Source organism: Marmota flaviventris, chromosome 7 (genome assembly GCF_047511675.1).
Source record: "Marmota flaviventris isolate mMarFla1 chromosome 7, mMarFla1.hap1, whole genome shotgun sequence".
In the NCBI taxonomy this organism is placed as follows: domain Eukaryota; kingdom Metazoa; phylum Chordata; class Mammalia; order Rodentia; family Sciuridae; genus Marmota; species Marmota flaviventris.
This window is the reverse complement of record NC_092504.1, coordinates 2,145,163-2,167,588: the sequence shown is the minus strand read 5'-3', so window position 1 is coordinate 2,167,588 and position 22,426 is coordinate 2,145,163. Positions and strand designations below refer to the sequence as shown.

At 39.9% G+C, this 22,426-nt stretch overlaps 1 protein-coding gene and 1 pseudogene across 1 annotated transcript in view; one reads left to right on the top strand and one right to left on the bottom strand.

Annotated features, from left to right (window-relative positions):
• The window catches only part of LOC139706480 (DNA polymerase nu-like), a 63,166-nt gene that overhangs the window by 18,607 nt on the left and 22,133 nt on the right, over nt 1-22,426 (top strand). The window contains exons 2-3 of the mRNA XM_071614765.1: nt 12,400-12,479; nt 15,550-16,047. Of these exons, the coding sequence (XP_071470866.1) occupies nt 12,400-12,479; nt 15,550-16,047 (578 nt within the window). The remainder of the gene's footprint in view (nt 1-12,399; nt 12,480-15,549; nt 16,048-22,426) is intronic.
• Nucleotides 12,661-13,337, bottom strand: LOC114097302 (NADH dehydrogenase [ubiquinone] flavoprotein 2, mitochondrial-like; annotated as a pseudogene).

Below are 22,426 nucleotides of genomic sequence, written 5' to 3'. Positions count from 1 at the left end.
CCTCCTCCACTGTATAACCCTGAGGGTCTCCTTCCATTACCATGCAATTTCCCTTCTCTCTCCCTTTCCCTCCCACCTCTCATCCCTGTTAAATGTTAATCTTCTTCTCCTGCTCTTCATCCCTACTCTGTTCTTAGTTACTCTCCTTATATCAAAGAAGACATTTGGCATTTGTTTTTTAGGGATTGGCTAGCTTCACTTAGCATAATCTGCTCTAATGCCATCCATTTCCCTGTAAATTCTATGATTTTGTCATTTTTTAATGCAGAGTAATACTCCATTGTGTATAAATGCCACATTTTTTTTATCCATTCGTCTATTGAAGGGCATCTAGGTTGGTTCCACAGTCTTGCTATTGTGAACTGTGCTGCTATGAACATCGATGTAGCAGTGTCCCTGTAGCATGCCCTTTTTAGGTCTTTAGGGAATAGACCAAGAAGGGGAATAGCTGAGTCAAATGGTGGCTCCATTCCCAACTTTCCAAGAAATCTCCATACTGCTTTCCAAATTGGCTGCACCGATCTGCAGTCCCACCAGCAATGTACAAGTGTACCCTTTTCCCCACATCCTCGCCAGCACTTGTTGTTGTTTGACTTCATAATGGCTGCCAATCTTACTGGAGTGAGATGGTATCTTAGGGTGGTTTTGATTTGCATTTCTCTGACAGCTAGAGATGTTGAGCATTTTTTCATGTACTTGTTGATTGACTGTATGTCCTCCTCTGAGAAGTGTCTGTTCAGGTCCTTGGCCCATTTGTTGATTGGGTTGTTTGTTCTCTTATTGTCTAATTTTTTGAGTTCTTTGTATACTCTGGATATTAGGGCTCTAGCTGAAGTGTGAGGAGTAAAGATTTGTTCCCAGGGTGTAGGCTCCCTATTTACCTCTCTTATTGTTTCTTTTGCTGAGAAAAAACTTTTTAGTTTGAGTAAGTCCCATTTGTTGATTCTAGTTATTAACTTTTGTGCTATGGGTGTCCTATTGAGGAATTTGGAGCCCGACCCCACCGACTGTAGATCGTAGCCAACTTTTTCTTCTATCAGACGGCGCGTCTCTGATTTGATATCAAGCTCCTTGATCCATTTTGAATTAACTTTTGTGCATGGCGAGAGAAAGGGATTCAGTTTCATTTTGTTGCATATGGATTTCCAGTTTTCCCAGCACCATTTGTTGAAGATGCTATCCTTCCTCCATTGCATGTTTTTAGCCCCTTTATCAAATATAAGAAAGTTGTAGTTTTGTGGATTGGTTTCTGTGTCCTCTATTCTGTACCATTGGTCCACCCGCCTGTTTTGGTACCAGTACCATGCTGTTTTTGTTACTATTGCTCTGTAGTATAGTTTGAAGTCTGGTATCGCTATACCGCCTGATTCACACTTCCTGCTTAGCATTGTTTTTGCTATTCTGGGTCTTTTATTTTTCCATATGAATTTCATGATTGCTTTCTCTATTTCTACAAGAAATGCCGTTGGGATTTTGATTGGCATTGCATTAAACCTATAGAGAAGTTTTGGTAATATCGCCATTTTGATGATGTTAGTTCTGCCTATCCATGAACAGGGTATATTTTTCCATCTTCTAAGATCTTCTTCTATTTCTCTCTTTAGGGTTCTGTAGTTTTCATTGTATAAGTCTTTCACCTCTTTTGTTAGGTTGATTCCCAAGTATTTTATTTTTTTTGAAGATATTTTGAATGGAGTGGTTGTCCTCATTTCCATTTCAGAGGATTTGTCGCTGATATACAGGAATGCCTTTGATTTATGCATGTTGATTTTATATCCTGCCACTTTGCTGAATTCATTTATTAGCTCTAATAGTTTCTTTGTAGAGCCTTTTGGGTCTGCTAGGTATAGAATCATATCATCTGCAAATAGTGATAATTTAAGTTCTTCTTTTCCTATTTTTATGCCTTTAATTTCTTTCGTCTGTCTAATTGCTCTGGCCAATGTTTCGAGAACTATGTTGAACAGAAGTGGAGAGAGAGGGCATCCCTGTCTTGTTCCAGATTTTAGAGGGAATGCCTTCAGTTTTTCTCCATTCAGAATGATGCTAGCCTGAGGCTTAGCATAGATTGCTTTTACAATATTGAGGTATGTTCCTGTTATCCCTAGTTTTTCTAGAGTTTTGAACATAAAGGGATGCTGTACTTTGTCGAATGCTTTTTCCGCATCTATCGAGATGATCATATGGTTCTTATCTTTAAGTCTATTGATGTGGTGAATAACATTTATTGATTTCCGTATATTGAACCAGCCTTGCATCCCAGGGATGAATCCTACTTGATCATGGTGTACAATTTTTTTGATATGTTTTTGTATCCGATTCGCCAGAATTTTATTGAGGATTTTTGCATCTAGGTTCATTAGAGATATTGGTCTCTAGTTTTCTATCTTTGAAGTGTCTTTGTCTGGTTTAGGTATCAGGGTGATGTTGGCCTCATAGAATGAATTTGGAAGTTCTCCCTCCTTTTCTATTTCCTGAAGTAGCTTGAAAAGTATTGGTATTAGTTCTTCTTTAAAGGTTTTGTAAAATTCTGCTGTATACCCATCCGGACCTGGGCTTTTCTTAGTTGGTAGTCTTTTTATGGTTTCTTCTATTTCCTCAATTGATATTGGTCTGTTTAGGTTTTCTATATCCTCCTGACTCAATCTGGGCAGATCATATGACTTAAGAAATTTATCTATGCCTTCACTATCTTCTAATTTGTTGGAGTATAAGGATTCAAAATAGTTTTTGATTATCTTCTGTATTTCTGAAGTGTCTGTTGTGATATTGCCTTTTTCATCCCGTATGCTAGTAATTTGAGTTCTCTCTCTTCTTCTCTTCGCTAGCATGGCTAAGGGTCTGTCGATTTTGTTTATTTTTTCAAAGAACCAACTTTTAGTTTTGTCAATTTTTTCAATTGTTTCTTTTGTTTCAATTTCATTAATTTCAGCTCTGATTTTAATTATTTCTTGCCTTCTACTTCTTTTGCTGTTGTTTTGCTCTTCTTTTTCTAGGATTTTGAGATGAAGTATGAGATCATTTATTTGTTGGTTTTTTCTTTTTTTAAGGAATGAACTCCAAGCAATGAATTTTCCTCTTAGAACTGCTTTCAATGTGTCCCATAGATTCCGATATGTTGTGTCAGTGTTTTCATTAGTCTCTAAGAATTTTTTAATTTCCTCCTTGATGTCTTCTATAACCCATTGATCATTCAGTAACCTATTGTTCATTCTCCAAGTGATGTATGCTTTTTCCTTCCTTCTTTTATCGTTGATTTTCAGTTTCATTCCATTATGATCAGATAAGATGCATGGTATTATCTCTACTCCTTTATATTGTCTAAGAGTTGCCCTGTGACATAATATATGATCTATTTTAGAGAAGGATCCATGTGCTGCTGAGAAAAAAGTGTAACTGCTTGATGTTGGGTGGTATACTCTATATATGTCAATTAGGTCTAGGTTATTAATGGTGTTATTGAGTTCTATAGTTTCCTTATTCAACTTTTGTTTGGAAGATCTGTCCAGTGGCGAGAGAGGTGTGTTGAAGTCTCCCATGATTATGGTATGGTGGTCTATTAGACTCTTGAACTTGAGAAGAGTTTGTTTGACGAACATAGCTGCACCATTGTTTGGGACATAAATATTTATGATTGTTATGTCTTGTTGTTGTATGGTTCCCTTAAGCAGTATGTAGTGTCCCTCTTTATCTCTTTTGATTAACTTTGGCTTGAAATCTATTTTATTTGATATGAGTATGGACACTCCTGCTTGTTTCCGAAGTCCATATGAGTCATATGATTTTTCCCAACCTTTCACCTTCAGCCTATGTATGTCTTTTCCTATCAAATGCGTCTCCTGTAGGCAGCATATTGTTGGGTCTTGTTTTGTTATCCATTCTACTAGCCTGTGTCTCTTAATTGGTGAGTTTAAGCCATTAACATTTAGGGTTATTATTGAGATATGGGTTGTTCTTCCAGCCATATTTGTTTATTTCTGTTACTAAACATGGTTTGTTTTCCTCTTTGATTATTTCCCCCCCCCTTTACTGTCCTACCTCCCACTGTTGGTTTTCATTGTTATTTTCCATTTCCTCTTCCTGTAATGCTTTGGCGAGGATGTTTTGAAGAGATGGTTTTCTAGCTGCGAATTCTTTAAACTTTTGTTTATCGTGGAAGGTTTTAATTTCATCCTCCATCCTGAAGCTTAATTTCGCTGGATACACAATTCTTGGTTGGAACCCATTTTCTTTCAGTGTTTGAAATATGCTATTCCAGGATCTTCTAGCTTTCAGAGTCTGTGTTGAAAGATCACCTGTTATCCTGATTGGCTTACCCCTAAATGTAATCTGCTTCCTTTCTCTTGTAGCTTTTAAAATTCTCTCCTTATTCTGTATGTTGGGCATCTTCATTATAATGTGTCTAGGTGTGGATCTCTTATGATTTTGCACATTCGGCATCCTGTAGGCTTCTAGGATTTGGGATTCTGTCTCATTCTTCAAGTCTGGGAAGTTTTCTTGTATTATTTCATTGAATAGACTTCTCATTCCTTTGGTTTGGAGCTCTGTACCTTCCTGTATCCCAATGACTCTTAAGTTTGGTCTCTTAATGTTATCCCATATTTCTTGGATGTTCTGCTCATGGTTTCTTAACAGTCTTGCTGAGCTGTCTATGTTCTTTTCCAGTTGAAATACTTTGTCTTCATTGTCTGATGTTCTATCTTCTAAGTGTTCTACTCTGCTGGTAGTATTCTCCATTGAGTTTTTAAGTTGGTTTATTGCTTCCTGCATTTCTAGGATTTCTGTTTGTTTGTTTTTTATAACCTCTATCTCCCTGTATAGTTGATCCTTTGCTTCCTGGATTTGTTTGCGTAATTCGTTGTCGAAGTGATCTTTCATTGTCTGATTTTGCTGTTTAATGTCTTCCTTGATACTCCAGATCATTTGAAGCATGTATATCCTGAATTCTTTATCCGACATTCCATCTGTTGCAGCTGTTACCTCTTCTAAAGTTGCGTTGACCTGCATTGCTTGTGGTCCTTTCTTTCCTTGTCTTTTCACACTGCTTGCGTATCTTTCCTGCAGGTGCGGGCGGCGGCTCTGCTCTCTCCTTATTCCAATTGGGGTTTCATGGCTACCACACCGGCAGGTCACTGGGCCTGTTCTGGGAGCTGGCGGCGGCTCTGTTCTGCCCCTACTCCGATTGGGGTGACGAGTGTACCACGCCAGCAGGCCACCGGGCCTGATCCGCCGGTCGGTTGCAGGTTTGCCTACCCTGCAGGCGCGGGAGGCGGCTCTACTCTGCCCCTACTCCAAATGGGTTGACGTGTCTGTCGTACCGGCAGGCCACTGGGCCTGTCCCGCTGGTCAGTCGCAGATCTGCCCACCTTTCGGGCACGGGTGGAGGCTCTGCTCTGCCCCTACTCCAATTGGGGTGTCGTGACTACCCCGCCTGCAGGACGCTGGGCCTGTTCCTGGCACGGGCGGCGACTCTGCTCTGCCACTACTCCAATTAGGGTGGTGTTTGTACCACGCCGGCAGGCTCCTGGGCCTGATCCGCCGGTCTGTTGTAGGTCTGCCTACCTTGGAGGCGCGGGCGGCGGATCTGCCCTGCCCCTCCTACCACGCCTGCGGACCCCTGGGCCTGATCTGCAGGTTGATCACTGGTCTGCTCACCCTGCGGGCATGGGTGGCGGTTCTGCTCCGCCCCCACTCCAATTGGGGTCACGTGACCACCACACCGGCAGGGCCTGATCCGGGCGTGGCAGAAGGATCTGCTCTGCCCCTACTCCAGTTGGGGTGACGTGTGTACCACACTGGCAGGCCACTGGGCCTGACCCGCCAGGCTGTCACAGGTCTGTTTACCTTGCCAGCGCGAACGGCGGCTCTGCCCTGCCCCTCCTACCATGCCCATGTACCACTGGGTCACGGGTCTGCCCACCTTGCGGGTGCGGGTGGTGGCTCCGCTCCGCCCCCTCTCCAATTGGGGTCACGCGGTCACCACGCTGGCGAGCCGCTGGGCCTGCTCTGGGCGCTGGCGGCGGCCCGGCTCCTCCCCTCTGGCTCGACGACTAATTGAGGAGACTCGGGTGACTGTGCCTCACCCCCCCTACCAGGAGACCAACTGCTTATGTCACCGCTGGTATTGATGAAGTTCTCTCCTCCGCCGCTTTCTGCTGACATCAGATCTCTGCCATGTTGGTATCCTATGCGAATGGCAGCATTTCGCTCCCCTTGCCAGGCAACCAAAGCAACGGGTGAGTCCTGACCGGCCCTCAGCAGGACCCGGACCGAGAAGCAGTTTCCGCGGGCTCCTAGCCCCGGGCCAGGGAAGTTCCGGGAGCCGGAACTCAGCTGCTCCGTGCTCTGTGTAAGCTCCTATAAGTGTAAGCTCCAAGAAGCAGTCCCGCGGGCTCAGTTCTGGGAGCTGGAATTCGGCTGCTTAGTGCTTGGTGTATACTCTGATAGGCGCAGGGTCCAAGAAGCAGCCTCCGCAGGCTCCGCAGCCCTGGGCCAGGGCAGTTCCGGGACGGTTCCGGGAGCCGGAACTCGGCCGCCCCGCGCTCGGTGTTCGCTCCGGTAGGATCAGGTTCTAAGAAGCACCCAGGCGCTGAACCCTAGCAATCTGTCTGCAAGCCGCAGGCGAATTGCAGCCTGAAATTACCTGATCTATGGCTGAATGAGCTGCGGTCAGTCGAAAACAGGGGTGGTGACGTCAGTTTACCAACATGGTGGCTGCTGGCCTCCTCTGTGGTCTGACCGGTGTGGAGAACCGAGATGGACCACTTCCTTCCCCCATCTTGAACCCAGAATTCAGCCCTGAGTACGGTGCTTGCGCGGCTGGCAGAAATTGCAGCGCTGTAACCCTGCGTCTCTATCCCAGCGCGCTCTGCAGACTTTAGCCGCGGTGCGATTTGCTGAATAAGCAGTGTTACCCTCCGTGCGACAAACCTCTCGCGTTTGAGTCCCCGTAGCCGATCCTCGTGCGATGGAAATCCTTCCTCCAGGTTCCGGAGCACCCCACTATTGCTGGAAATTCCTAACAAAATATCCTTTAGCCGTCCTGACTTGTCATACTCCCACACAGTGAAGCAGCACACGGGGACAGTGCACTCCCCTCGCTGCCATCTTCCTTCTCTCCGCTACTAGTTTCTTATAGGGAAGGACCGTGAGACCATGAGGACATCAAATGTTCATGAAGCCAGAAGTTCCCAGTATGGACCAGTTCTATCAACCCCATCAAGGGCAATCCTTTCATTGTAAGTTAGAAGTGGTTGATTTGATATTAGATATGATGAGTAGACCAGCAGGCACAATCAGGCTGCCTGAGCATGTGGCCCAAGCCCCAAGGCATCATTAATGTTGGCATTGGTATGTCTTCTATCGATTGTCTTAGGAGGAGGAGGACAATCTTAACACCAGCTAATAGAGGAATAAAAAGATTGAATTTGGTTCACAATGTTCAGTATGTGGGGCAAACCAAAAATTGGTTTCAGGTGCACTATAACCCAATTCTGGCAGCCCTGGAAGACAACATTGAGGGGAAATCAATGGGTAAAACTTGGTCATACACTGTGTGGAGAGAGAAAACATATTGTCTTATGGGAAATTATAGTGATTTGCCTGGTTGCCAGAGACCTGGAATAAGAAAAATTGAAAGATTTGTCCCAACGAGTTCTTGAGGCAAGGCACATGAGTAGATCTATGGGATGGACACCAAGTAACTCCCATTCATGAAAACCTACCATGGAGGATGGCCCAGACAATCATGTTAACAGAATGACTTAGGTCAGTTGACACCAGCTTCTGTCCTCTTATGTTCCAGTGCTGACACATGCTTACTCTTTGAGCATGGGGCTGGGGTGGAGGCTCTGCATGGGCCCAGCAGCTCCTACTCATTAGAGTTGCTTTATCTATTATCTGCTGAGCATCCAACCCTCCAACAACAGAGACCAAGTGCTGAGTTCCTAGTGGCACCATGCTTTGAGAACAGTCATTTGGTGGCAAATTGACAATGTTGAGCCCCCTGTACCATGAAAGTTACAGTGATTGACTTTATTGTTGTTTGTTTGTTTGTTTGTTTGAAATGGTGTCTCACTGTGTTGCACAGGCTGATCTCCAACTCCTGGGCTCAAACGGATTCTCTCATCTTGGCCTCCTAATCAGCTTGACTATAGGTGCTTGACACGGCATCCTTGTCCACAGTGGTTCATCTTGACTAAATCAGCATGTTCCAGGCATCGATTCACTTTTTCCATTCACAGGGCCTCAGTTTGCTCCATCCTTTAAGGGTCCTGGAGCACATGTTCACTGACACAAGGGTCTACATAAAGCTGAGGGACTGAAGCAGGGCCACATGACATCCTCCAGCTCCCTCACAGCTGCATACTCGTACTGCAGCCCAGTAGAGCAGTACAATGATTTGTGGAGTCAGCTCAGAGGCAGTGAGGGAGCAAAAACCTGCAGGTGTGCAGCAAAAACATTGCACACCAGTTACCATTGTTAGTACAGTGCCCCCAGGATGTAATATATGGGCTTGGAAACCAAAAGATGGAAGTCATCACTCCCAGTGATCACTTAGGAAATTTGTTTTCCATACACCTCTGGTTTCTACATGCTTACAGGTCTTAACTCACAGAGCAAAATCTTCCACAGGCACAGAAAAAGTGCCATTTGATTTCAAGCTTTGGCTGCTGCTCAGTCATTTCCAGTCTCCATGTGCTGAGAGACTGGCAAGTGAGGAGTGTAGTCTCCATCCTGCTAGGGTAATTGGCCTTGGTTGTGGGAGGAGGTACAATTACCAAGCTTAGGCAAGAGAACACCCAGGTGATTTGACTGGTCACCTTCCTGCCCAAATTTGATAGCAAATTTAGGGGCCATAGCCAGAGAAGGGCACAGTGACCAGGGGCTTAGCTGTCAGGGATGGGGGTTTGGGTCATTCCATCAGGAAGGCACCTAGACCAGCAGAGGTACTAAGCCAGAGTGAGGGTACCTTAGACTGAGAGTAGAGTAGGGAGATGGATGTCATTTGGAACCTGAGACCAGCTGCAGTGATAAGATGTTGTTCATCCCATGAACCTTCCTTTGCTGATGAAGGCCCAACAGGTCCTGCAGGCTCTGCTCCCAGAGGGAATCTGAAGCAAGGGCTCTAAGCAGCAGTGTGGACTGAAGTGATCACTGCCAGCACCTGGGTGCCCAGGTCCGCTGCTAGCAGCCCCAATGGTAGCCCCACCAAGTGACTGTTCCTGCTGCAGAACTTCTGTATCCAAGGACACAGCACTTACCCAGGAGTGAAGGATCCAACAATGGTGGGTGCTAGGGTATACAGACCCAGCTCCTTGGACACATGAGGGGACATCTTGCAGAGCCAGCCCAGGCCCAGAGCAGACCTTGAATGACTGATTTTAGGCAGCTTCTTCCTTGGTGCAGTTCTGCCACCTCCACTCCCTAGATGCATTTCTGAGTGCAAACCTTTATCACAAAGTTGGCTTGCCAGGAAACCCAACCCACACATGGGTACATGGGTAGCATCTTCATGTACGTAAATGGGGAGATTTGGTCATTGTTTTCAAAACTGGAGTCATCTTCAGATTACCAGTACAGCTGTATGCAGCTGTATGTCATTCTTTTTTTTAATATTTATTTTTTAGTTGTAGTTGGACACAATACCTTTATTTTACTCATTTATTTTTTATGTGGTGCTGAGGATCAAACCCAGGGTCCTGAGAGTACGAGATGAGCGCTGTACTGCTGAGCCACAACTCCAGCCCCTGTATGTCATTCTTTTTAATGGCTCTGTATTTCATTGTGTGAATGTTATATAATTTGTTCATCCATTTCCTTCTTGATATATATTTGTTTTTTGTGCTTTGCTGTAATGAGAAATATTGTTGTAAACCTTTGGTTTTCTTACTGTTGAATATATTTCTATGAAATGGATAGCCGAGAGATTTTTTTGATTAAATGATTATGTCTTTGTTTTTTAATGAGGTATTATTTATGTTTATATAATATGTATATTTATATATTCACATACCTTAGGTCTGTACTTTCAAAATTTCACAGACCTGCACCCAGCTTAGGGAATAGCATTATTAATGCCCCCTTTGGATCACTCCTCCCAATTCCCAAGAATGATATATACATTTTTAAAAAATATTTTTTAGTTGTAGATAGATACAATACCTTTATTTTATTTATTTATTTTTATGTGATGCTGAAGATCAAACATGGTGCTTCACACATGTCAGGCAAGCACTCTACCACTGAGCCACACTCCAGCCCCTGATATATGCCTTTTTAATTTTAATAAGTGTTGATCATTTGCCTTTTTAAAAGGTTTAACTATTTATATTTTTACCAGTGATGCACAAGACTCTCTTCCCCTCTATCTCCAAGAATGTTTATAGTCACATATCGCTTAATAGGGAGAGCTTTCTGAGATGTGCCATCTAAGATGATTTTGCCATTGTGTGACCATCATAAAATGTGCTTACACAGACTGAACCACTTTGTGTCAATAGGTGATATGACACTGCTGTTGAATGTGTAGTCCATTGTTGTCTAAAATGTCCCTATGTGGACATGTTTCTAATTTTCATTTCCCTGTCTACTATTATATTTGTTTGCTGTTGAAGTTTGCTGTTTTACATATTGCCCATTCCTATCCTTTGCTTGTTTTTCTGTTGAGTTTGTCTTTTCTTGTCAATGTGTAGGAATTTGTTGTAGGCATAAATCCTTTCTCTTTTTTGTTCCAAATAGTTTTCCCAGTACATTATTTTCTTTCAGATGTGATTGTACCAGCCTTATTTATTAATCTGCCTCTTTTTATTGGATTGAAATGCTATTTTTGTTGTATATTCTCATAAATGCTGGGATCAATTTCTGGATTGTCTATTCTGTTCCGGAGGTCTTTTTGTCTGTTCCTGTTCAAATATCATGTTGATTGGATTAGAGTGGCTTTAATAGGATGTTATGATAATCTAGCAAGGCAAGTCTTTGTTTTGTTTTGTTTTTAGGTGTCAGTGGACTTTATTTTATATATTTGTATGCAGTGCTGAGAATAGAACATGCTAGACAAGTGCTCTACCACTGAGCCTCAACCCCAGCCCATGTCTTCTTTTTTAAAAATTACATTTCTTGTCTATTTTCAGATAATTAGCTTTTCACATGTCCTTTGAAATTACTTTAATAAATTGAAAGATCCCTGTAGGTTCTCTAATTGGAGTTGCATTAAATTCACATTTGAAAGAATTAAATGTTTTTATACATATCCTAATCCTATGTCTTTTCATTTTTAAAAAATATTTATTTTTTAGTTGTAGTTAGACACAATACCTTTGGTTTATTTATTATTTTAATGTGGTGCTGAGGATCGAACCCAGGGCCTCACATGCCCTAGGTGAGTGCTCTTCTGCTGAGCCACAACTCCAGCCCCATATGTCTTTCTATTTTTATAGGTCTTGTTTTATACCATTGCATAAGATTTAAGTTTTCATTATTGAGGGATTTATACCTTTTTTGTTAAATTTATCCCTAGTAATTTTTTTTTCTATTATAAATGAAATATTTTCCCCCAATTTCATTTCCTGGTTGTTATTGTTCCTGAAAGGCCAGTTATAGGTGAAGAGCAGACTCCCAAGTCATACTTACTGTAAAGCTAGGTTTATTAAAATTAGAATCTGAATTAGAGGTTTGTATTCATGATGTTTTACTGAAACTCTTATTGTCCCATTTCAGCATTATTCAGTGTAAGAACTTTCTTGGTGGGACTGGGGAATCCAGCAGTGGTAGAGCATTTGCCTAGCATGCTTAAGGCCCTGGATTCAATCCCTGGCATCACACAGGGGAAAATCTACTCAAGCTCTTAATACTGCCAGGTGCATTGGCACATGTCTATAATCCCAGCAAATCAGGAGTCCAAGGCAGGAAGATCACACCTTCAAGGACAACTTCAGCAACTTAGCAACGCTCTAAGAAACTTAGAACCTGTCTCAAAATAAAAAATAAAAAGGATAGGGATGTAGCTCAGTGGTAAAGCACCTATGGGTTCAATCCCTTGTACCCAAAACAAAACAAACAAAAACCCCCTAAAACTTTAATACTTATAATATTTTTATAAAATGTTGACTTTGAGTTTTTTTAGAATCAAATATTCCAAAGCAAATGCCATGTAATTATTTTAATAAACATTTCATAATTACATATATTTTCTACCAGTTAACTTGAAAATACTTTAACTTCACATAACTATTTATTGCAATGGCAGTGTGTATTTGGGTTGTAAATTTTGTTATATTGCTTTAAGAAAGTTAATGAGTACATAGTATGATTATAGAGGCTATTTTCAATTCTTAGTTAATTGTATTATTTATATTTTAATGTTTATTTAATGTCTTTTATTCCTTTTTATTCTTAAAGTTGTAAAACCAATAAGCACATCCAGTGTTAAGGATGCAGTAATACTTAAAGATGGAAAGAATCAATCACTAGAGAAAAAGGTAAATCATTGCAAACAGAGATAATTCTAAACAGATAACCTTCATTTGTTCAACAGTTTTTTTATTAAGTGTCCTGTATATGTACTGTGGATTCAGTGGTTGGAAAAAAAAAGAATTCTTGCTTTTTTTTTTGTAGGTAATATTTTATTTCTGTAATAACATATTTATAGTTGAATATAAATTAAAGGCCTACTTGCACACCAAAGCCAAGTCCTTTGGATGGTTCAGTCAATGAGGTAAGACCTCCAGCTGGCTCACAACAGAAACGTCCAGGTTTTGGAATTTTACCCACTTTGAGCTCATCAATATCCTTTGTTGTCAGATCCTCATAGTAGTTGTCATTTATTTGAACCGTTGGTGTATTTACACAGGCCCCTAAACATTACACCTCTATAAAGGTGAAAAGTTTGTCAAATATCATTTCCCCAGCCTTTATTCCAACCTTCTTCTGAATGGCCTCCAGTATGCTGTCAGTTTCGAAGCAAGCAAGTGCAGAACTGAATGTGATACTTTCCAACTAGCTTTCAATTATACATTGTATAAAAAATTGCTACTTCATATATACTCATTGGAGGTACTTGTAAAATTTCTGCATCCTTGTTCAGTTCATGGCAGAGATGGGCAACTACCCATTCTGCCTTTGGGCCAAATATAGGACTGGAAGCATAGCTGCTGCTGTGTGCCCTTTCTCCGCTTATAGTTTTCTGGTGTGAAATCAAATTTTGAGGTATCTATGGGTTATTCTCAGGAGTATCCCTGTGTACAAACAAGGCTGTCTTATGCAAAATTCCTTATATGTCTTTCCCAAGGGGTGGTGAGGCCTGCCGCCCAGGCCTGGAGAACCAAGAAGAAGAACATGGTGGAGTAAACTGTTCGCCTTTCCCTAGTCACAACAAGCAAGAATCAAGTTCTTGCTCTTAGAGAGCATGTAATTTAATTTGGATGAGGAAAGGGGAAGACAGAGAAATACAATTGATCTCTACCATGATGTGCATTAAGTTCTGTGATAGGAGTAAGTTCACATTGCTCTCAGAATAATAGGAGAGACATCTAACCCTGCTTTTGTGCTGTTTCAATTTACTTTTCTGGGTAGTGGGGACAGGAATTTGGGATGTCTTTCTGAAGTATGAAAGTTATATCTGAATTGAGTTCTAGTAGAGTGGATGAGGGGCTGGTCAGCCTGAAGACCCCACCTTTAGAGAGTGAGGGAAGGATGCGGAGATAATTTTTCAGGGTAAGGTAAGAGAGCTTGAAATTTTGGACTAGTGGAAATAAATAGAAGCTCAGAAAGGCTCAGGTACAGAGTTTACAGTGGATGAGTTAAGTGGTTCAGTTATAGAGGAGAGAAGAGGTTATATCATTAAAGACATTGTGTATGAAACAGTGGTAGAGAGCCTAGTAGTAAGAGAATGGACTCTGGAGCAAACTGTCTGTTCAGTTCCTATCCTACCTTATTTATTTTTTTTGGTACTGGGAATTCAATTCAGGGGTACTCTACCAGTGAGCCACATCCCTATCCCTAAAGGGATGTTTTATTTAGAAACATGGTCTCACTGGGTGGCTTAGCACCTTACCATTGCTGAAGCTCGCTCCTGTGTCAGCCTCCTGAGCTGCTGGATTACAGGCGTGTGCCACTGCACCTGGCCCCATCCTAACTTAATTCAATCATTAACCCCTATAACAAAATGAGGATGGAATCTCTGTCTTGATAGAATGAATAGTATTTGGATCTCAAATTTTGAAAAGCCATGAACTTCCCAACATGTTTTAAAATTGAATTTAAAATATTCATTGGCTGGAGTTGTTTGTGGCTCACTGGTAAAGCTCTTGCCTAGCATGTGTGAGGCACTGGGTTTGATCCTCAACACCACATAAAAAAAGAAATAAAATAAAAGTAACGTGTCCATCCGCAACTAAAAATAAATAAATACACACACACACACACATATACACATATATATATATAATTTAAAATATTTGTTACAAGTTTAAAAAGTTGCAAAGGTCATGATTTCTGGTATGTTGTTAATATTAACATTTTAAAAACTGTCATACAAACATTTAAAATATGTCCACTATGATTAAAACTGCACTCTAGAAACTTGATATCCATAATCATCCCTTTAAAAAAATATACATGCAAGATCATCAGTGGTCTGAAAGTTTATATTTTTCCTTTTCTCATTGAATTCCTTTTATTGTATATTCCACAGAATTTTTAATTAACATTAAGTATGTTTTTTAAAACCATATATTTCTCTGCAATAAAAATAAGTATGAATTTTAAATTTTGCATGACCTATGAGCAAGTGTAAATTTTTTTTCAAAATTATTTTAAAGTATGCAGTTGTCCCAAGCAACATGAATACATATTATAAGATTGAAAGTAAACTTTAAAACAAAGGGTTATTATTAGTTAATCCTATGATGAAATGGATAGGGGTGACTTTTCCCCTGTTAGTTTATGCATCTATCAAAGTGTATTGCATATTTCTGGAATGAGGAAAAAGGATCACTGCTGAACTGTTTTTTTTTTTTTTTTTTTTTTAAGAAAATTTAGTAGGTAGAGTAACATTCTCAAAAGTTTTGGTGATCTTATTTTCTCTATAATGGGGCCTATTGGAAGCTGTAAATAGTTAACCCTCACTCTTATGCAGGTATGCAGTTTCCTCCCATCCATCTCTCCATCTGTGATATGCATAACTACCTTAACTGGGGCTACTGTTTGTGTTGAGCTCCTGCTCATTCCAGCCCCAGGGTACAGATGTGCATGCCTCTCTTGGTAGAGAAAAATAACTACTGTGGAAGACTATATATAGTTTCATTAAAAAGTATGGTCAGAGGGCTAAGGATATAGCCCAGTAGTAGAGCATGTGCTTAGTATGCACAAGGCTCTGAGTTTAATCCCCAGCACACACACACACACACACACACACACAAAATGTGGTCATAGATAATGTGAAGTTCATGTTCTCACATTATCTTAGACAGGTTTTACCAGGAATTAGTTTGGTTTATTGAGCTGCCTTAGGTATCAATGTTCTGATGAAATATTTTCTATTGATTACAGAATCCTAAGTCTTTAACAGGCCAGACGTCAAGAGGTTCCACCAAGCCTTCTCCTCATTCCTCCAGTACTGGGCTCACAGGTCAGCTGTCTGCTGATCAAAAGCAGAAAAACATCTCATTGGCTTCTTCCAGGTGTTCTGTTCCACATTTTGATCAAGAGGCTTCAGACCTACAGAAAATGGAGCATAAGAAAAAGCATTTCCTAAATGAAAATATTAATAATGAAAATAAGGAAAGCATGAATCTTAAAAGAAAACATATTATGTATAGTAACTCATCAGAGAAAACAAATAAATACTTGGCATTGGAAGAAAATGCTGGTGAGGTTAAAGCACAGCTAAATTCTGGGGACTCAAGAACCTTTAAAAAATACCTTTGTGATATCAGGTATTTGGATGATCAGTCAAAAAACCAACTGATGGAAATGCTCAAGCAGGCAGCTGCACTGGTAGTGACTCTAATGTATAAGGATGGTTCCACCCAGCTAATAGCTAACCAGGTTAGTAAACAGTGGTAGGTTTTGTTGTTTTGGCTTCATAAAAGAAGCCCCTTTATGTCTGATTTTGATAGAAAAGCTATAAATAAGATTTTAAGCCTTCCCTCCCCATGAATGGTAAGTGAGTGATGATGTAGAATTTCCATTAGTTTGTTTTTGGTACTAGGGATTGACCCAGAGGCACTTTACCACTGAACTGTGTCAGAAATACCAGGGTGCCACAAGAAATGAAACATGCACTCTGAAGTGGATTGGCAAGGCAAACTTTACTTCTACCAGCAGTATGTGCTACTGAACCTGGCTAGCAAGTGCACCTGGGTAGAACTGTCCACCTACTTTTTATCCCTAACATAGTACTGCCCCTTGCTCTGATAGGAGGAGCTTGATATCATAATCTATATATAGATTGGCTAATTTTAAAATTGGGCGGGGCAAAGGGAAGGCCTGTAGTTAAAATGGCTCAATTGGATCTTATGTCCCAATTAAGGTTAAATACTATATTCTGCAAATGCACCACTGGACTTTATATTTTTCAAAAGTCCCCCCCCCTTTTCTTTTTCATTTTTATTTTCATACCCTTTGGTATTTACATCCATCCTAGATATATTAACTTTGTGAAGTGGAAATTGCCCATGATAATGAGTTCTCCCCTTTTTAGCAGATCAGGTAACCATCTTGGTGATGAAGAACACTTGGTAAGGTCCTTTCCAACTTGGTTGTAGCTTGTCTTCTTTCCAGGTCTTGATTAAAATCAAGTTGCCAGGCTGGAAGTGAATTGCAAACTCCAAAATGGGAGTCTGAGCAGCAGCTCATGATAATTATACCAGCAAAGAAAAAGTAAACAGAAAAAGCTCAGATAGGTCTCAAATTGACTCAGAACAAATTTATAACTCTGGCAGAACTTTTTGTGATATTTATTAGGTACCTCTGTATAAAATCTTCCTTTATAACCTCCCAGTTTTACTTACTTTCAGGAGGACTAACACAAATGTACATGTAAAAGAACCATTGTCTTATCTTTTAAATGTCCATGTATGGTTGTGCTTTGGTTATGTTCTCCTGCCAGGTGTTTAAGACCAAGTTGGTAAAAATTGACTTTTTTTTCTTTCTACTGTTAGAGTTAGCTGAAAATTTTAAGGGATCACTCTTGGGAACTTATGAGAAGCCTCTTGGATCCTTTAGCTTTTCTTCTATCAGTTGTGCTATCTGCTAGGATAGATCAGGGTCTCGCTGACCACATGTGGCTTCCCTTCGAAATATAAAGGTCTCTAGTGACCTTCCTCTTTGCAGAATGTGCACTGGTTGGCTCCCTGTTCTCTAGGTCCTCTTGATCCCCCTGATTGGGATGTCAGATGACTTACTGCAGTTGCAAGTCCCTTAGAGAAATCCCATTGTTCCCTGAGTTTTGACTGACCTAAGAGGACAAGGGCCAGAATATTGGCTACTTTTTTCCCTTAGCCATTTTACTTTGGGCTCCAGATTTTGGTTTAAAACATTCAGCAGGTCAGTTTCACCAGTCTTTAAAGTAATAATAACGGATTATACTTTAAGGTGTATAATTTTATAGTAACCCCTTTTGTTTGATTAAGGTTAGTATCAGTACTAGAAGTTAGCTTTATATCCAATCTGTCCCATAGGTAATGGTTTATTGTCTCAAATTAACTCAGGTTTTTCTGTTAGAAGAAGTGCTTCTGCAAAACATTAACAGGCAACAGTTACACATTTTTATAAGAAAAATACAAAATGAAATTAACAAGAGCAAAAATATTCCATTTTTATAATAGCTATGAACCAAGAAACATGATTTTTATAATCCTAAACCTTTACTTATTTATTATATCCCCTGTTTAATTTGATATCATAGTAATCTTTAACAACAAAAATATATTATTTGAACATAACTTTAAATGAGCTCACTAGCCTACTTTGAAGCCATCTTAACATGGAATAGGGTGAGAGGCTGAGACTTATCTCAGTAAGATAGGGCAAATAACACAATACAACATTATATCTGAAACATGAATTAAACCAAATTTTTTTGTGGAAAAATACTTCCATGTTTTACAATGTCAACCTTTAAACAAATTAGGCTGTCCTTATTGTCTTTTTTTTAAATATTTTTTTTTAGTTATAGGTGGACACAATATCTTTATTTTATTTGTATGTGGTGATGGGGATTGAACCCAGTGAATGCATGGTAGGTGAGTACTCTGTCTCTGAGCCACAATCCCAACCCTGTCCTTATTGTCTTTAAAAATACACTTAAATTCCCAGCCCAATGTAAAAAGTAACACAAAATATTTCTCTCTCTCTCTCTCTCTCTTTCTCTCTCTCTCACACACACACACACACACATATCTTATTGAGAAGAGGTTACCTTTATCCAGTTACAGAACATTAAATGACATAAATAAATCCCCAGTTAAATTTGTTATTTCGATATAAATCTGAAGATTACCTCTACATGCCACTTTAGTTTAGAGAATACCAGCTTGAGTAAAGTGTTCCCCTAAGCTTTTAGTTTTATGCATTTCTCTAGTCACATATATTTAGTGTGTCTGGCAAAACTGACTCAATTCATGTTTTAAAAATTTGTCAGAAAGACAATGGATCCCCATTAATGCCTCTCTCTGAAAAAATGTATATACACATTATATTATATTATATATTTTTTCTTCTTCCTGGGGCAAGTTATTACTTCCTCCTTAAACAAAATCTTGGTTGAGATAACACTGATCACCTTTCTCAGGGTCCCTTTGGCCCAGATGGCTTTACTGTTAGTAGACCTCCAGCAAAGCAGGCTTTGTTTCCTTTTCCTGGGCAGCACTTGAAACTGAAGTTGTTGCTCTTTGGGTGAGAATGTTATCTGTGCATTTAATTCACATAACAAGTTTTATTCCAGGAGAGGGATGGACAATCTGGATATATACAAAAAAACAAACAGTCTAAATCTTTTTCTCCCCAGGTTGCATTCAAGGGGTTGGAGCACAGGATATTGTTGAGCCTGACCTGTCTCCTTTATCACTATCATAATGCCATCAACTTTAAGTGAGTTCCCCACTGTCGATTATACTCAGATGCTCCTTTGGGGCCTTTTTATTACACGAGGCATATTGATATTCAGTGGAGGAGGCCATTTTCATCCTTTAGGCTTTCTTGAAGATCCTTTTGCATAGGTTGCCAACAAAACATAAGTTGACTTTTGTTTCTGTTCCTCCTAAGCATTATATATCGTAAATGCACTATTAACTAGTTGTGAGGGGGTTATGTCAGTTTGTCCCCTTTGTCCAATGAAGGTCATAATGATCCTCAGAGACTATTAGGGACCTCTCTATATAGAAATCAGCATGGCCAAGACACAGATGCCTGCATACATGGGGACTCCAGGAGGCCCTTGTATTTTAGCTCTGTGGACAGCAGGGAGGCTTCCACCCAGAAGTATCCCCTGGCCAAATGGGGCATCCTGCTAGATCTTAGAAGGGAAGACCATTTTTTATCCCCAGGTTATTACCTAATAGTGCTGGAATCCATTGATTTGTCCTTAGTGACTGGTAGCTTTCATCCTGAATAAGATAGGATAGTTAATCATCAGACACTCAGGGTAATGGCCTCCAATTAAGGCTTTTTCCAAAGGTAAAGGCTATCCCATGGAGTTAAACATTCCAGTCAATTCCTTTGTCCCAGAGCAGTGGTAAATGGGAAGGGGGTGAAACCAATGAAGTTACAGAAAAATTCCAGACTTAAAGACTAAACGGGCATAGTCAATTAGAAAGTTATGGGCCAAGCCAATTTTCTTGGTACCCTCCCAATGCCTGTAGATACAGAGTCCAATCATTAGCCCCAACTTTTTTTTTTTTAATATCTGCTCAGTGCAGACTCTGATCAATGCCTTTATCTACAAGCCATAACCCTCTTTTAGACTCCTCCTTGCATCACTGGAGCTCCATTTTCTTTCATTCAACCAAATCTTACTCCTTTTTAATAAGATGAAATACCTTATTCTTTTAACATACAGCTAAAACTTTTTTAATACCTGTTAGAATTTTAACTCTTAGTAACCTTGTTTTTAGGTTAAGACCTAGAAATAAACAATCTTAAGCCTTTTTTTTTTAATTCACCAATTTATAAAAAACACATTTAATAGACCCAAATATATGTTAGCTTATGGAATTAAAGAACCCAAGAGTACTTGAATTTATACTTAGTTGATGTTTTAGTATTTTAATTGTAAGTTAATCAGATGTCTCTTCTAACAAATACATTTATGCATGTTAATCCCACTTATGTTAAAACTAATTTACCTATTTCTAATTTAGGTTACCCATGAAAACCAAGATATTAAACGGGTTTAGTTAGTACTAAGTCAGTTATTTCTGCCAAAGAAAAACCTTCAGAAGCAGTGGACATTGCACTTTAAACATTTTATAGAAACTAATACTTGGCTGGCCACCTAGATAAACATGTGGGTTAGTAGTTTCAAAGGAATTTTTATTCTTACCAATTTAGATTGACCCTTTTGTTAAAGTTTTGTTTAATTCATGTTAACTGAAAGGTATTTGGATCCATTCATTAAATTTATGAATACTCATTTATCTATAAGCCAATTTTGATACCATGTACATGATATATGGACACAAGTATATATGTAGACACAATATATGTGTGTGCATACCTGTGTACAGTACAGTACACAGGTATGCACACATATATACAAAACACACAGGAAACAAAGGTCTTGAAGCTTTTTATCAGGTACTAAATCCCTACATGTGACCCAGACATGAAAAGAGCCTGTGCAGCTAGGAACATTAGGAATAAAGTCTGTCAGCCATGGTGGATACGGAAATCAAAGGTTCAACTGGTCACTTGTCCTCCATGGGTGCAGGTTTACTCCCATCATCACCACTGTTTATTTTCCCTGTTTAGGATTCTTCAAAGGAAAAGAAGACTCATACATATGGGATCTTTCCATTGTTCTTCCTGTCCCTAGGCCTAGAATTTTTATTCCCCATGTTTTGCAGGCCCATGTAATTAAGTTTTCCTCTGTGTACTCAATCCCTGCTTATTAAAGGTTTCTTGCATACTCCGAGCCTCCCATCCCTCCTTCTTGGACATGGTCTTGTGTTTCTGAATAGAGTCTCAGTCATACTTACACAATCTCTGGCATGTTTTGACCACGAAAGAAGTACTTCTCAGTTGCTGCAGTGCTTGCTTGGGTCCTACTGTGTTGCCAATCCACTTTTGATTTTGGGTCCATTGTTGGCTTCAGGAATTACAGTCATTCTCCCCTCTAGGCTACCTCGAAAAGTCAGTGGGATATATCTCCTCTAATGAGGTGTATCCATAACCCCTTAGGCAATGTATGGAGCCCCACACTGGGTGTGAAAACGGTTAGAAATACCAGAGTGCCACAAAGAATCAAACGTGCTAGGAAATGGGTCAGCAAGCTTGGCAAACTTTACTTCTGCCAGAAGCATGTGCTACCAAATCTGGCTAGCAAGTACCCCTGGGCAAGCAGTCCGCCTGCTTTTATCTCTAATGTAGCATTGCCCCTTTCTTTGATAGAAGGATATCTGGGTTACAGTCTATGTGACCAGTTAATTTTAAAATTGGGGAAGGCAAAGGGAAGGGCTATAGTTAAAATGACTACAATTGGATCTTATATCCCAATTAAGGTTAAATACTTTATTCTGAAAATAGACCACTGGACTTTCTATTTCTCACAGATTAATTTTGAGAGTCTCGTTTTCTTAATAATATTGAGTTTTCTGATCCAGGAACGTGGGCTATCTCTACATTTATTTAAAACTTTAATTTCTTTATATATATATATATAATATATATATATATATATTTTTTTTAATTTATTCTTTTATGTGGTGCTAAGGATCAAACCCAGGCCCTCGCACGTGCTAGGCGAGGACTCTACCTCTGAGCCACAGCTTCAGTCCCTAAAACTTTAATTTCTTTTAGTGATATTTTGTAGTCTTTAGTGTAAGTATGCAAGTTTTGCTTTGTTTTTTCTTTTTCTTTTTTTTTTTTTTTTTTTGGTGATACCAGTCCTTTTGAAAAAAAAGTTTATTATTATTTTTTTAAACTTTGAGGCAAGGTCTCAATCAGTTGCACAGATTGACCTCAAATTTGCAATCCTCCTGCCTCAGCCTCCCAAGTTTATGGTATTGCATGTGTGCACCACCATACCCAGCTCCTTTTTTCTTTTTTGAGATGAGTTTGTGTTGCCCAAGTTTGACTTGAACTCCTGGGCTCAAGTGACCCTCCTGTGTCTGCCACCTAAGTAGCTGTGACTATAAACATGCACCAGTGTGCCTGGAATTTTTTTTTTTTTCCTTTCTCTCTCCCCCCTTTCTCTCTCTGTATTTTC